This window comes from Herpailurus yagouaroundi, unplaced genomic scaffold (genome assembly GCF_014898765.1).
Source record: "Herpailurus yagouaroundi ecotype Mexico unplaced genomic scaffold, PumYag 186, whole genome shotgun sequence".
NCBI classification, from domain to species: Eukaryota; Metazoa; Chordata; class Mammalia; order Carnivora; family Felidae; genus Herpailurus; species Herpailurus yagouaroundi.
The window spans coordinates 13,677,672-13,692,851 of NW_024412417.1; the positions used below are offsets into that span (position 1 = coordinate 13,677,672).

The window sequence follows — 15,180 nt, forward strand, 5'->3', positions numbered from 1 at the left end:
AAATGTTATGACTTCCCAAGGCTCCCTCATTCACATCTGCCATTTTCTTTTTATTGTAAGACTACAGAAAGTTAAACGGTAAAACTAATGATGAAAGGCTGCAGGGCTCTCCCCATCTTTTCATCCTCAATCCTTCCTAGAGCTCATTGAGCCTAGTCTATGGTGGCATTTTTCAGAACTCAATACAACAGCACTACAGCCTAGGTGAAATACAGGATGTTCTTATTAGTAATGCCCTCTCGCTGAATTAGCCACCTATGAAATGACAATCTTCTGCCCCTTATTTATATGAATCCCCAATTATACCTACTTAAGGCATCTGTCATTTTCACAGATCTTTTTAATTTGAAAATTAGGTAAGAATCCTAATCCCAAAGTGCTGGTCCTCAAAGAGGTAGAGCTTACAGTAGGATATTAATAAAGAAAATCTTATTACCAAAAAAACAATGTCTTGTTAAATTATACAGTGAGGTTAGTAACACAGTCAACCAATCTACATTTGGTTGCAAGCTCTGTGTCTCGTTGGGGACCAGTATCAACTCTGCACATTGTCCTTTGAATAGCACTGCTCTAGAGAAAAGGATTTTCAATGTCTGTACTAATTAACTATACAGGGGTGATGGAAATAATGTAATGTGCTCACTGAATTTTTCTGTTACCATAGAGCTTACAACTTCCCACTCCTCAAAACATGTAACAATTGAGAGGAGAAACTCACTAGTACCATCACAAACATTTATGAAAACATGGCAGTAAAAGAGCAAAGTCCTAATCTGTTGACTAGAATAGTTTAAATAAGAATAAATCACTAATCTAGAATATAATTGTATAAAAATGGAAATGTGCAGTAAAGTTCTCCCACTATAAATACATTTAACTGTGACTGTAATTGTTTTTGCTCAAATAAGAATGTTTTTTCCTCTTAATCCCCTTCACCAAGTCCGTCTATCCAAATAATTTTTATGATGTTTATTATCTGTACTTACTCGTATGAGTGCCTTTGTTGGCATTTTGGATACAATCTAAATTTGGCAGTTTTTCATTTGACAAAAAAGCTTGTGCAATGGCTGTGTAAAAACTTCGTGCTACACCACTGCCCTCTCCTGGTTCATCCTTAAATGTGACTTTTACTCTGTGTACAGCCATTGGTGTAGTAGCACATCTTCGACCAAAGTGATTGTTAAGCTGCCTCATGGTCTGCTGAATAAGAAGATCTCGATCGCGATCAACCTATGAAAACACCAGAGTAGTAAAGTTCTATGTTAGAAACCACCTTGAAATTTTCCTATGTAAAATCTGAAAATGTAATTTTAGCTTCCTGTTGACAGTTTAACTACAAAGCAATGTGGATTCTTAGAAGCTTATACATTCCACATAAGAAACATTCTAAAGCATACAGGAATGTCCTGCATTAAATCAGGATAATGGAATTAAACTCAATTCTAACATTTTCTTTGTTGTTGTTGTTGTTTTTCAAAGTTTTATTTATTTATTTTGAGAGAGACAGAGAGAGCACAAGCAGGAGGGGGCAGAGAGAGAGGGAAAGAGAGAGAGAATCCCAAGCAGGCTCCACTTTGCCAGCACAGAGTCCAACCTGGGGCTCGATCCCATGAAACCGTGAGATCATGACCTGAGCTAAAAACAAGAGTCAGACGCTTAACCGACTGAGCCACCCAGGCGCCCCCTAAATTCTAACATTTTCTAAGTAAATTCATTGGAAAACAGCAATCTGTTCAATTTTGGAATATACTAGGATCAATTCCAAGTGAATCAAAAGTATGTGTTGTGTAAAAAACAGCAAATACTAGAAAACATGGGATATTCCTTTGGTGACAAAAAAGCACAAAGTATAAGAAAAATGACAAGCTGGGAAAAGCAACTGGTGTCTTCTATTACAGACAGGTATTCATGAATAGTATACATATTACTGTTAAGATGTGTTTCTAAAAAAATTGAGAAAAACTTAATAGAAAATGGGCAAAATGTACCAAACAGTTCACAGAAAAAGTAATATTCTTAGATATATGAAACAATGTTTAACTTGCTCATACGAAAAAGCAAATTAAAACTACTCTAAGATGCACATGTTGGATGGGCAAAAATCTAAAACTCTGACAAACTGCTGGCAGAACTATAGAGAATCAGGCATTCTTGTATTAATGTTGCAAGTGCAAAAATATGTAACCATCAGGCAGAAGTATTTTCCAGTATTTGCCAAAATTATATATGCATATGCCCTTTAACCCACGTCTAGGTTCTATGTCTAAGAATCTCTTTTTTGTTTAAATTTTGTTTTGTTTTATTTATTATTGAGAGAGAGAGAGAGAGAGAGAGAGAGAGAGAGAGAGAAAGAGCGAGCGTGAGCAGGGGACGAGCAGAGAGAAGAAAGACACAGAATCTAAAGCAGACTCCAGCCTCTGAGCTGTCAGCACAGAGCCCAATGCGGGATTTGAACCCATGAACCATGAGATCATGACCTGAGCTGAAGTCGGACGCTTAACCAACTTGAGCCATCCAGGTGCCCCTAAGAATTTCAAAGACACACTTGCCAAAAGAAAAACACACCTAAGGCTATTCATCACACTACTATATGTAACAGCAAAAGATGAGCAGCTGTAAAAGGAAGACAGAACAATGCTCTATACAGAAATGGCTTTACCTCTGGGAAGTACTGTTAACTGGGAAATGCAAGATACAGTAAAATGTGTAGCACACTCAGAGTCAGGAGTAGGGGACAGAGATGGGCAAAGAATTATATACACACACATACACGATTGTATTTTTTTTTTTTTTTAAAGGCGGGAGGAAAATAAAACAACAACAAAAGAACAAAAACATGAAAGGCAGAGGAGGGACATGGTGAAAGAGACAGAAATGGAAACTAGATTTCCCTAAATATATCTTCTTCAGTAGAGCTGATCATGCACTATGTAGATATTTTACATTAATAACAAAACCAAAAAAAAGAGAAAGCAATCCCTAAAAACTGAAAGCAAAATGAAACAAAGACCCTGGTTGTATGGAAATTAGTAGCAAAACCACACTAAGAAAAATTATTTCAAATGACTTTAAAACAAAGCAATTGGACTATATCTCTACTTGGATACGCTAACAAAACCCTGCAAATCTTAAGCTCTTTTTGATAATTATTTTGGGGTGGTAGTGTTGATGTTGTGATTCCAAGACTGCTATGTACATGCTGTAGGGTAAAAGCAAATGAGTACTTTTATTAGTGTTGTTGGGAAGTTGGATATTCAGTTTGGAAGAAAGGAGAATAGACTAAGAGGTGGAAATAAACCTCGTGATCCTAAATCGTGAATTTGAACTGGAAATATCAGTATGTACTTATGATATATTTTTTTTTTTAAGGAGAATTTCCTAGCTCTGTGCAATGAAAAGACCTAGAAACAACGACCAACCTAGTAGGTAGTGAGCGACCCTACAGCCCAGAGTATAAACTCAAAGTACCTTTTTTCCTACCAAAAGGAACCAGGGCTTCTTGAAGAAATGGCTGATCTAAGGTCTGTGACAGGATATACACAAGATAAGACATACCAAAAAGTAAGGAAGTTATCAAAGATCACTGGAGTCCTGTGAAAAGGACTGAGGAGCCAAAAAAGACTCAGGACTCCCACTACCCAGAGACCACTGGAGCATCAGTGGAAAATAATCACCTTAATGGAATGAAGGACATCAAAAATGTTAAAAAACAACAACAACAACAAAAAAAGGCTGAAAAATTCACTGATCATCATGAGATGTTAGGAAACCAACTGTACTACTCTAAATTTGGTGATTACCATTTATTTTAATTTTTAATTATACAACATATATATCCCTAAACATGAAACATGGTTGTTATAATAGTTCTCAAACTTCATAAGTAACATACTATATATATAATATTAGAAAATCTAAATACCTTTACCTCTAGTGATAAATCTCTTGACTGCTGGTTTCTCAGTTTTTCCATTTCTCTACGGAATTTTGATTCTTTTACCTCAAAACCACCCAATTCGGTTAGGATCTTTAAAAAAAAAAAATGCATGACAGAATTATTCTCTGACGTATGTTCTTATCAGGCAGAACAGAATTAAAAGTGCTCACAACACATACTGATCCAGGTTCTGCTCCAACATCTTCCATGAACACCCTGCCGAATAGTTCCAAAGAGAGGCGCCAGCGTCCTAACAGCATATCGTGGGAAATAACCATTCCCATGAAGCTACACTGTGGCCTGCAAGAGGTTTAAGAGAAGAGGGGGGAAGTGATTTGGCCAACTGTAAGAAGCCCCTGGTTTTTGGTCAATGACAGTAATTTAGTTGGTTTTTTCATATTCTGAACTCTTAATAGCACTTCAGTCCACATCCTCTCTAACAGAGAATCTTTTTATAACTACTCATTCTTCACAGAACTTCTCATTTTTACTCCATTATTCCTTCTGTCCTTTACATAAGGATACATCTCCCAGCTGCCTTTTATCTTCAATTTTACCTCCTCCCCTAAAGTCCAGTGTCCATCTACATTTGGAGGATTCCCAGATCCCTCTCTAGTTCAAACTTCCACGACAGACCAGAATTTCCACAACAGCCCATGGGTTGAATATACCCATGTCCGTGACATGTAACTCCAACTCAACACGGGAAAATTGAACATGGCTTCTTCACTTCAATGCCACTGCCTCTTGATTTCTTTCAGTAGTACCATCTATTTCCCTACTGCACAAACTTGAAACAAATTTTAATTTTTCTTTCCCCTGTTCCTCCAGAGTGAATAAGTACTCATGAAGAGTTTCTCTTCCTTTCCATAATTTCCTAATTCATCCCCAAAGGCAATATTCTACACTTCAGCCCCCTTTTACCACTAGCCAGAACCTAGTAACAGCGTTCTTTCTAACTTGTCTCCCTACCTCTAATTCTTCTCTCCTTCAATCTATTTGCTTCTACACATTCTACACATCTTAGCACAAGCCATATTGCCTCTGAAAAACTTGGGCCACCCCAGCCCACAATTCTTCCTTGCTTTTTATGGTTGTTAAACTGTGTACATAAAATGCATATAGCTTCCTAAACTCACTTAACTCCTAAGCAAAATTAATTATCTGACAGTATAACCAAAAAACAGCATAAAGCAGAAACCCAACAAATCATTAGGTGATTAACCATACTGAGCCACAGTATGTATATGCTAGCGAATTTTTATTGGGAAAGCAAAGAACCTACCTTTTGCAAAGTAATTACTGACTGTGAACCTGGCAAAGAAGCCCAAGTAACTGAGATAGTCACAAATCTAGAAAGTTCTTTCTAGTCATTCACATGGTCCCCTTTGCTGAGCTGCTGGTAACAAGTCTATAATTGGCAATCTGACATGGACATATACTTTAGCTCAGTACTGAACATTAAAAAACACAGAATATCCTCAATAAAAGAAAGTCAGAATGTCAATGACTAAAGTCACCAAAAAAATCCAGAAAATTCAAATTTAATATTTAAACATCTGATTATAAACGAGAAAAACACAGAAATAAGATTACGGTTAATTCTATTATTTACATACAAACGAAATTTTAAAATACCTAAATAAAAATTCTTACAAGAATTATAGTATCCATAAAGTAATGCAACAGAAGAACTGTCTCTACTTAGCAAATACCTGAAAGACGTAAGAGGTGGCCCTTCACTTTCAGTCAGTCCTATTTCCGCTAGTAAACTGCTTTTCAATTGTGCAGCCAGATCATGAGCAGATGGCCCTGGTTTTGAACTTTCAGCTTCTTCTGGCACCATATTCTGTTCTTCCCCTTCTTTTTTTTGTCGATTTTGCATGTTCATTACATTTTTCAAATTGGCAGCATAAGACATTTTAGTTGGAAGGACCTGTGAATTTTTACATTTAAAAGTTACACATTAAAAAAAAAAAAAAAAACTAACTAGATTTCCTTTTCAACTTACTAATATTCCACAGAAATCACACGGAAGTTACGTAATTCCTTTCTGGTGTTTCAACTAAAAAGATGCAGCCTGTTCCTTTTCTCTGATTCCCTGGGCGGACCACCAGGAAACCACCCAGTGCAGTTTCAGTGCATTCATCACAGTAGCCTCAGAGAACTTTTAAAGGAATCTCTTTACCTGTGGTTACTCAAATGTCTTACATATTTTCAATATTTGCAGGACTGCACTCTCCTTTATCACTTAGATAATAAACAAAAATTCTATTCAACTACATTCAGTGCCTGCTCTTAAACGTTTCATTACATTTTCACTAGAGAAATAGTATGGATGGTATAATTTTAGGCTCTCAAATCAACCTTTTATCTAAAAACTAGATACGCCACTTAATTAGTTGTATAATAACAGACATTCCCACAAGAAATGTATGTAAACTCTGCAAGCCTCAATTTTTTTTACCCATAAAATCAAGATAAAAATGTTTTTTACCCAACATGGTTATAAAGATTGAGACAGAATTATTCAACAAGTCATTATTAATATTACCTTATTTATTCACATCCTACAGTCAAAAAGAAAAGTTTCAAGTCAATACTGTGTATGCTCACATATAAAAAGATATATTCACATTATATATACATTTAAAGATTTTAATTTTCAGCAGCATTACAACACTCAACTCTGTGAAAACAGGCAAAACACAAAATAAAACTGCCATTTTACAGATGAAGTCACCTGATGAAACAGGTTAGTATCAAGTTAGTATCAAGGCAGGCTAGTGATACTGATGGAATTCTGAAATTATATGGAATTATGACATAAGGCAGGAATTTCTGATACTTAACATTATTTGAGGCAACACGATATTCTGGATTAATGCATTTCCAAAACTCTACATACTGGGATAAGTCCTCACAAATATTATATTGTGAAGATCTTTACTATCTTACCTCAAGGCAGTTTCTATCCACTGTAACCTCCATTAAGCATTTCCCACTACTGGCAGATGAAGAATAAAGACCCTGACTTGGACGGCCAAAAAGATCCTCCTTTCTAGCGTTTGGCTGGAATTTTAACAGAAATATTCTAGTTACACTGAACACTTAAAAAAAAAAAAAAAAAAAGTCACTTAAAAAGAAACCTTCTAAGACTAGTTTATTTAAATCACCTGCAACAGATGTGGCTGATCAGCCAAAGGGATGGCTTCAGCCAGAGGCACTTCAAATGGATTTGGGGGTATACATCCAAGGAATGTCATGGAGTCTGAGCGTCGGAAAAATGGATGGTTTTGACCAGTTTCTGCAGGAAGAGAGTCATCATCCTTATCATTCAAAGTAGCACCTAAACATAAAGAGATAAAGTATTTGTTTTTTAGAAAAAACTAGTTATTGGGGAACAATAAAAGAATCTTAATCTGCTCAATCTGAAATTCCTGTTCCCTCTTTACAAAATTTTAATGCCACTCAAAAACAATAGTCCAAAATTTTGATGGTATTTTTAGGTAATAATTGAAAATACTAGCAGTTTAAAACGGTTACAATGGTAAATTCTATTAGGTATATTTTAACACAACAGTAAGACTTTTTACAAAGTATTAGGAATAACAAATATTGTTTCACTTTGTACTGGACAGACATTTCCCATATCCTCTGTCTTTCTAGAAGATTCAGACCTGAATATAGCTAGATTCCTAAGCACATTCAGGATGCGGCTCACTGAGGATTCTAAAAGGAGGAGATGGTCAGGAGCTGAGATATGAGCATTTGTTTACTTCCAAGTTCTGCTTTCTCTACAAAACAAAAATGTCTGGGCATCTCCTTCATCTCAACACTAAGTCAGCACAAGAACACCATCTCCCCTTAATGTAATACAACTGTCGACAGTAAGCTTACAGTACATGCTGTAAAAATAGTGAGCTATGGCTGGGTTTCAAACAACAGCAGTTACGTCAGTTGTCTTTCCCTGGGCTGAATAAAAGCACTAGTTGATAATAAGAAAATAGGCAAGAGGACAAATTTTTTAAATTCTACTTCAAAGAACAGCTAAAAATTACAAAGAGATTGCAGAAGACCCCAAAATTTCTTGAGTTTGGAATATTTTCTTTTTATTGCATTTAATAACTGTTAAGATTTTTCATATTTGGGAGTTATAACTGATATTTCTCATTTTCTTGACTAAATATATCTTGCACCAATATCAATAAAGGTTCTGCTAAGACTTTAAAAATGTAGTACTTACACACTTAAGAATAAAGGTAAACATAAAACTAAAATGCAAAAGGTACAAAAACAAAAAATACTGACTGTTAACAAGTTCACTACATTTCTTTAATTCATCCTTATTTATGAAGCAAATAATGCAAGGATATATAAGGAAAAATGGACAGAAAATGCAAGAAATGGGACATAGAGAAGAAAAGAGAAATTCCCACCCAGACAGAAAATAATGAAGTTAAAAAGCTTGAAGGGGAAATACTGAGGCAGCCATTTCTTGAAGTAGATTAGCAGATTTTCTGTACACTAACTTTGATTGGTGTCATCATCATTTTCATGTTCTGAATCTTCATTATCAATACCCAGTTCCAAGAGTTCTCGCGTCCTTTAAAAAGACAAGTGAGTCATTTTATGTGAAGTATGGAGCAAAGGTGATGGGAGCTACAAGCAAAAAAAGCACTGAAAAAGTCAGTTAAGTATCTAGCCAATTTCAAACACTGTGATCAAGTTTTAGACTTGGGGAATGTTAGACTGACCAGCCAAATTATACTACAATTACAAAAGAGGCTCAAGAAAAGCAAAAGGATAACCACATTAAGAAATAGTGAGGACTTACACAGACTCTAATAGAAAACATGACAAACTATCTCAGGCATAAAGCTTAACTAAATTCTTAGCTTTCCTGTTTTAAGCGAGGAGCAGCAATGGACAAAGGGTGAACAGACTCAAACCCACTTTCCCAAATGAAACATTCCTACACTATTTTCTCTTTAGTTCACTGTTCTCTTCACTCCAAAAATCAGACAATATACTAAGAGACCACACTGAGCAAACAAGTATTCCCTAAACCAATCCCACGGCAAGTATGGATACCTTTTGCGTTCTAGTTGAGGTGTATCCAATGTTGTCTGCTGATTCATTGCTTTAATCCAATATATAAGGGCTTGAAAAACATATGCCACATGCTTCAATGAGCAAACATCCAAAACTGGAAGAACATCAGAATGCTCATCATTATGAGACCGCATTAAAGACAGTGCATAATTTAGGAAGTCCCCTCGGGCAGACATCATTCCTTGACGGGCGCTAAGCAATGTGGCACGTCTGTAGGAGTAAAAAGAAATGAAAATGTTTAAAAAAAAGAAAGCAAATGTGAAACTTACCATTATCATAAATATGCAAAATTAGGAACTGAGAATATCCGTAAATAAAAACTCATTAACCCTGTGACTCTGCTTTAGAGATAAAAACATTGTGCATGATTTACTGTCATGTACTTTATACAGGAAAGGAATTCTAGTGTCCTTTAGAAATGGACAAGGAACTCCTTCCCTACAGAAGACCCCAGTAGGTCTGGGGTAGGGTCCCCAAATCTATATTTCTTTTCTTTTTTTTTTTTTTTGTTTTAAACTTTTTTTCAACGTTTATTTATTTTTGGGACAGAGAGACAGAGCATGAATGCGGGAGGGGCAGAGAGAGAGGGAGACACAGAATCGGAAACAGGCTCCAGGTTCTGAGCCATCAGCCCAGAGCCTGACGCGGGGCTCGAACTCACGGACCGCGAGATCGTGACCTGGCTGAAGTCGGACGCTTAACCGACTGCGCCACCCAGGCGCCCCTCCAAATCTATATTTCTAACAAGCTCCTAGGTGATGTTGATGCTGTTCTGGGGATCACACTTTGAGAACCACTATCTAACATGATACCAAAACACAAGCAACAAGAAAACACAGCACTAGACTTTATCAAAATTAAAAACATAGGTACTTCAAAGGATACCATCAAGAAAATGAAAACATACAAAAGGGGACAAAATTTCTGCAAGTCTGATAAGGAACTTAAGTCCAGAAAATGTAAGTAACTCACACAACTCGATAACAAAAAGACAAGCCAATTAAAAAATGGGCAAAGGATCTAAACAGACATTTCTCCGAAGATATACAAATGACCAATAAGCCCATGAAATGATGCACAACATTTAGCCATTAGGGAAATGCAAATCAAAATCAAAATTAGTTACCACTTCACACCCACTAGGATGGCTACCATTAAAAAAAACAAAAAACAAAAAAACCCACTAGTAACAAGTGCTAACAAGGATTTAGAGAAATTAGAGGCCTCACATGTTGCTACTGCGAATGTAAAATGATGCAGCCACTTTGGAAAAGTCTGGCAGTTGCCCGAAAGTTTAACAGAGTTACATATGATCTAGCAATTCTACAACTACTAGGTATATTATCCAACATAACTGAAAACGTATCTATATAAAAACCTGTACACTAATGCTGACAGTGACATTATTCACAAGAGTCAGAAAGATGAAAAACCCAACTTATGAATGGATAAAAATGTGGCACATCCATACAATGAAATATTACTAGAAAGTAACATATTGACTGATAATGCTAAACCTGATGAACCTTAAAACCATTATGCTAGGTAAGAAAAGCTAGGCATAGAACAGACATATTGTATGATTCCGTCTATATGAAATGTCCAAAACAGGCAAATTACATTATAGAGACCAAGAGTAGATCAGTGGTTGCTTAGGGTGGGAAAGTAGGGGAAAATGGGAGGTGACCACTAGTAGGTATTTTTGTGGAGATGATAAAAATGTTCCATAATTAACTGTGATGATGGTTGTGCAGCTCTGAATATATTCAAAAGTATGGAACTGTACACTTTAAATGGGTGAAATGTACATGAATTATATCTCAATAAGGTTATTATATTAGGGTGAGAGCCACAGTGAAGTAAAGGGAGAAGAACAAGTCACCAATCTAGATCTATTATCAGAACTCTGTTATTCGGGGAGTGATGAGCCTTACAAAGACAAGGCTTGTGCCTGTTGGTGGAGCAGGCTTCCTAGGACAGGAAAGCAGAGGCCTCCCAAGTGGTCCAGATCTCTCTGCCAAGCATTCAATTTTGCCTTCTAGACATTTCCATCAAAACCTCTCCCAGCTCCTCAGTATTTTCAAAAGCCAAGTATGTCCATTCTACTGCTCTAGATTTTTCGTTAATTTTCCTATTAGTTATTCAGAATCAAAGTCTAGCTGTAAATTCTGCCTCCTCCTGCTCTACCCCTCAACAAGGCCCTCAATTGTTATATGATTTCAATGCTTCTCTCTCTCCTCCTTCCTGGCCTTCACCAGCCCCACTTAAATAAATCTATTACCTTTCAATGGCCAATTCCAACCATAATCTCGTTAAGGTTCCTAAGCAGTCTCCTAGGCCCTTGTCTTTCCCCTGTTATGATCCTCCCAAAGTAGCAAAGTTATTTCCCTGAGCCAAAGCTAGAACCAAATCCTAGGACTCTGACCTCAGGTACCGGGCCCTTGCACTATACGGCACAGCCCCAGTGCTCTAGTGTTCAATGTTTGGGCTAATTCCTACTCCTGAAAAAGGTCATTTTATAACTGAAAGAAAGAAGACAACAAATACATAAAGAAATATACTTTAAATACAATTCAAAAGACTGGGGGCTGTAGAAAAAGAAATTGGATTCGAGGAGATCAAAGAACAGCTTTGGTAATCCCACATACTTTCCTCTTCCCGAATACAAAATGCATTCATACTCAATCATGGTCAAAATCTTCCTATAAATACATGTCTTTCAAGGGACAGGGGAGGGAGGAGGGGAAGCTTGGAGGACAATGAAACAAGGATGTAGATCAACTACTTCAAAAATGAGAAGTATTTAGTATCAGATTCCTAACATGAATGAATTTTGAAAAAAACAGCTTGGATTATAAACTAACTTATTCTGCTTCAACCACACAACAATTTAAAAAGAAGTAATACACTTCCCCCCCTTCAAAACAAAGTAAGGTCTAATGTAACAGCAACCAAAAAGCTCTAACTTCCTGGGATATAAGGGCTCTAACATATAAGCATATATGAAGAATTTCATACCGTCTGCCTTCAAGGGTTCGTAAACTAGCCTCTTCTCGTGCAGTCATCCTCTCTCTTCGAGCTGAATTCTGAGAAGCATGAAGAGGATGATTTGGATGTCCTGGATCACCAGCAGATGCTAATGCAGAACCATAACGTAATTGAGCTTCAGTAGAATCCATAATACTGACCATCCAGTTCCAAGTGGGAATAAGCTTTTCTTCTACATAATTCTATGAAGACCAAACTAAAATAGTTAAAACTATCCAAATAAAGTTAAATTTGATATATAGTAGTAATCTATAAACATTTAAGTATCTGTAATATTAATTCCCATTACATTGGAATTTTCATAATTGACATCCCAAAATGTATTTGGAGTAACTTTTCAATGTTTTCATACCTGTAAGTTTACTGCATCTTGATAAGTCAATTTCACAGCTGCTGGAATCTGAGAGTACACTAGGTGATTATACTTAGGAATAAGGCCCATCAAGTCCGAGATTTGTCTGATAACAATGCTGTAAGCCCTGGCTAAACTGCTCGCAGATGTTAAGTAGCTGCTGGCATTGCTAGCTTCCAAAGCAGCTGCTGCAGCAGCAGCACTCGTGCTGATGGTACCACTCCGGCGTAAATTTGAAGGATCAATATAAATCAAACCCGCTGAACTTGCTACAAAGGAAAAAGGACAACCACAACAAGCTGTCAGATGTTAATTGTGTTTCTCTAGCACTGTATATATTTAAAAGATCAACTGTAACGGCAAATATGGTCACCGAGTGAAAAACGTGGTCTTAAACCACACTAATTTAAGGGAGGGCAATGATGAGAGAGACAAGAATTACTATAGTGTTCTCAACCAGATGCAATTTTGCTACTGCCCCTGCCCATAGAGGGACATTTGGCAATGTCTATAGACAGTTTTGGTTGTCACAATAGGTGGGTGGGGTTGGAGGAGAGACTGCTACTGGCATCTGATGCACAGAAGTCAAGGATACTTCTAAACATCCTATAATGCACAATCACAAAGGATTATTCAGCCCAAAGTAATCATGGTACAGAGACTGAGAAACCTTGATATAATCATATGTAAATACTTTGTATTTGAACTCGGTAAAACAATGAAGAACTATTATGAAACTACTTGATTTGTATAGATGAACATACATAATTTTTAAAACCTACTTAAGCACTTTCAAGAATACCAAGTTTTCAGACTTGCCTGCTGGTGTGGATGTGCTGGAAGGGGCCGTGCTGGCTGCCCGCTGATGTTGGGTGTTGCGGACAGCCCACTGCATGGACCGGGGAGCTTGGGCAGCACCGTTGGCATGGGAGCTATTTGTGGTTCTCTCTAATGGCTCATCAAGCATAAAGGTCTCCTGTTCTATGTCATCACTTTGACTACTGCTGCTATCAGAGTCACTTGAGTCATTTGATTGCGAATCATCTTCAGAAAAGAAGGCAGGAACACTGCTTGCACCTAAATTTTTCATTTTTAAAACCAAAATCAATGTCAGTCTGTTGATATTTAAAACTACTTAAAACTACAGTGTACTCCGTCATTCAGGAAAATATTACATATATTAAACAGAATGCCAGGCTATAATAGTCCAAAAAACTCATCATAAAATAGTTTAATTACTGGGGTGTCTGGATGGCTCAGTCAGTTGAGCATCCAACTTTTGATTTCAGCTCAGGTCATGATCCTGGGATCATGGGATCGAGCCCTGTGTTGGGCTCCACACTGGGTGTGGCGTGGAGCCTGCTTAATTTCTCCCCTCTCCCTCTCTCTCTCTCCCCCACTCTACTTCCCCCTCCCTCCCTCCTTCCCTCTGCTCCTTTCCCCTGCTCATGTGCTCTCTAAAATAAGGGAAAAAGGATAAAGTTATAAAAAAGCTTAGCCACCCCTTGTACAAATCGTAAGGAGTATAGTTTAACCATTTCATGCTGAATATAAATATGGCCTTAGTATAAGCAAGAAAGCTGGATAAGGAAAAGGTAACATACCTGCTTCCGAGCCAGCGGTTGCTGCTGTGACAACACTTCTACGCCCACTAGCATTATCTTGGTTGCTATGGTTACTTTCACTGTCACTTTCTGTTTCAGCTGCTGCTAACAAGTCCAGCTCCATGTCACTCCCTAGGAAATATATTTAAATAAGAAGGAGGGAAAAAATATAAGCGTACTCTGGAACAGACAGGGTCTAATAAGCCAGAATATCCTAAGTTAGCGGGGGGGGGGGGGGGGGAAAAGTGATTATTATTACAGTAAGCATAACTGCCTGCTTAGAAGGAGAAAAATGACTAGGCAAATTATGGTCCTCAGTAGACTATTACACAGCAATTCAAAATCTGTTCTGCATAGCCTTAGGTAAAAAGGGTTGGACAGGAGAACTTCCCCCAGTGGGTAGAACTCTGGGCTGGGACCACTGCTCCATTTTCATCTGTTTTACATATTGGGATTCCAAAAGAGGAAGGACGAAAGCTAAAAACGTCTATCTAGAATTTCATGGTATATACACATCAAAACATAAAATTATAAATGTGTGCAGTTTATTGTATGTCAATTACACCTCAACAAAGATGATCCCAAAAAGTCTATCCAATGGCTACTAGTAAGAATGGTTATGGTGGTAGCAAAAAGGCCAAAAGAATTAGTCAGTGGGGAAAAAAAAAAAAAAAAGGCACAAAAATTACACATACAGTATCTAAAAGACATGCATGGGAATGGGGCAGCAAAGGGGAAGGCTGAAAGTAAAAATACAAACTGTTAGGTCCAGGTGGGATTATGGGTCATTTGTTTTCCTTTTCTCTAAATTTGCAAATATTTCCTAATATGATTATGACTATTTTAACTTCCTTATAAGAAAAGAGAAAGTTAGGGGCGCCTGGGTGGCTCAGTCGGTTAAGTGTCCAACTTCGGCTCAGGTCATGATCTCACAGCTCATGGGTTTGAGCCCTGTGTTGGGCTGTGTGCTGAAAGCTCAGAGCCTGAAGCCTGCTTCGGATTCTGTGTCTCCCTCTCTCTCTCTGTGCCTCCCCTGCTCACACTCTGTCTCTGTCTCCTTCAAAAATAAACAAACATTTAAAAGAAAAGAAAAAGAAAAGAGAAAGTCAGGGGTGCCTGGGTGG

At 37.4% G+C, this 15,180-nt stretch overlaps 1 protein-coding gene and 1 long non-coding RNA gene across 7 annotated transcripts in view; one reads left to right on the forward strand and one right to left on the reverse strand.

Annotated features, from left to right (window-relative positions):
• Window positions 1–15,180, reverse strand: part of UBR5 (ubiquitin protein ligase E3 component n-recognin 5) — a 139,769-nt gene that overhangs the window by 16,840 nt on the left and 107,749 nt on the right. For 4 of the 6 annotated variants that reach the window (XM_040494149.1, XM_040494152.1, XM_040494148.1 and 1 more), the window contains exons 37-48: window positions 14,057–14,188; window positions 13,272–13,529; window positions 12,453–12,721; window positions 12,071–12,282; window positions 9,032–9,262; window positions 8,470–8,543; window positions 7,114–7,286; window positions 6,896–7,009; window positions 5,653–5,873; window positions 4,117–4,237; window positions 3,923–4,027; window positions 987–1,230 (exon numbers count right to left, since the gene is read on the reverse strand). In XM_040494149.1, the coding sequence (XP_040350083.1) occupies window positions 987–1,230; window positions 3,923–4,027; window positions 4,117–4,237; window positions 5,653–5,873; window positions 6,896–7,009; window positions 7,114–7,286; window positions 8,470–8,543; window positions 9,032–9,262; window positions 12,071–12,282; window positions 12,453–12,721; window positions 13,272–13,529; window positions 14,057–14,188 (2,154 nt within the window). The remainder of the gene's footprint in view (window positions 1–986; window positions 1,231–3,922; window positions 4,028–4,116; window positions 4,238–5,652; window positions 5,874–6,895; window positions 7,010–7,113; window positions 7,287–8,469; window positions 8,544–9,031; window positions 9,263–12,070; window positions 12,283–12,452; window positions 12,722–13,271; window positions 13,530–14,056; window positions 14,189–15,180) is intronic. The other 2 variants (XM_040494151.1, XM_040494147.1) reach the window with 1 other exon arrangement.
• Window positions 14,197–15,180, forward strand: part of LOC121042802 (uncharacterized) — a 1,687-nt gene continuing 703 nt past the window's right edge. Inside the window, exon 1 of the long non-coding RNA XR_005796453.1 lies at window positions 14,197–14,419. This is a non-coding gene — a long non-coding RNA (uncharacterized LOC121042802). The remainder of the gene's footprint in view (window positions 14,420–15,180) is intronic.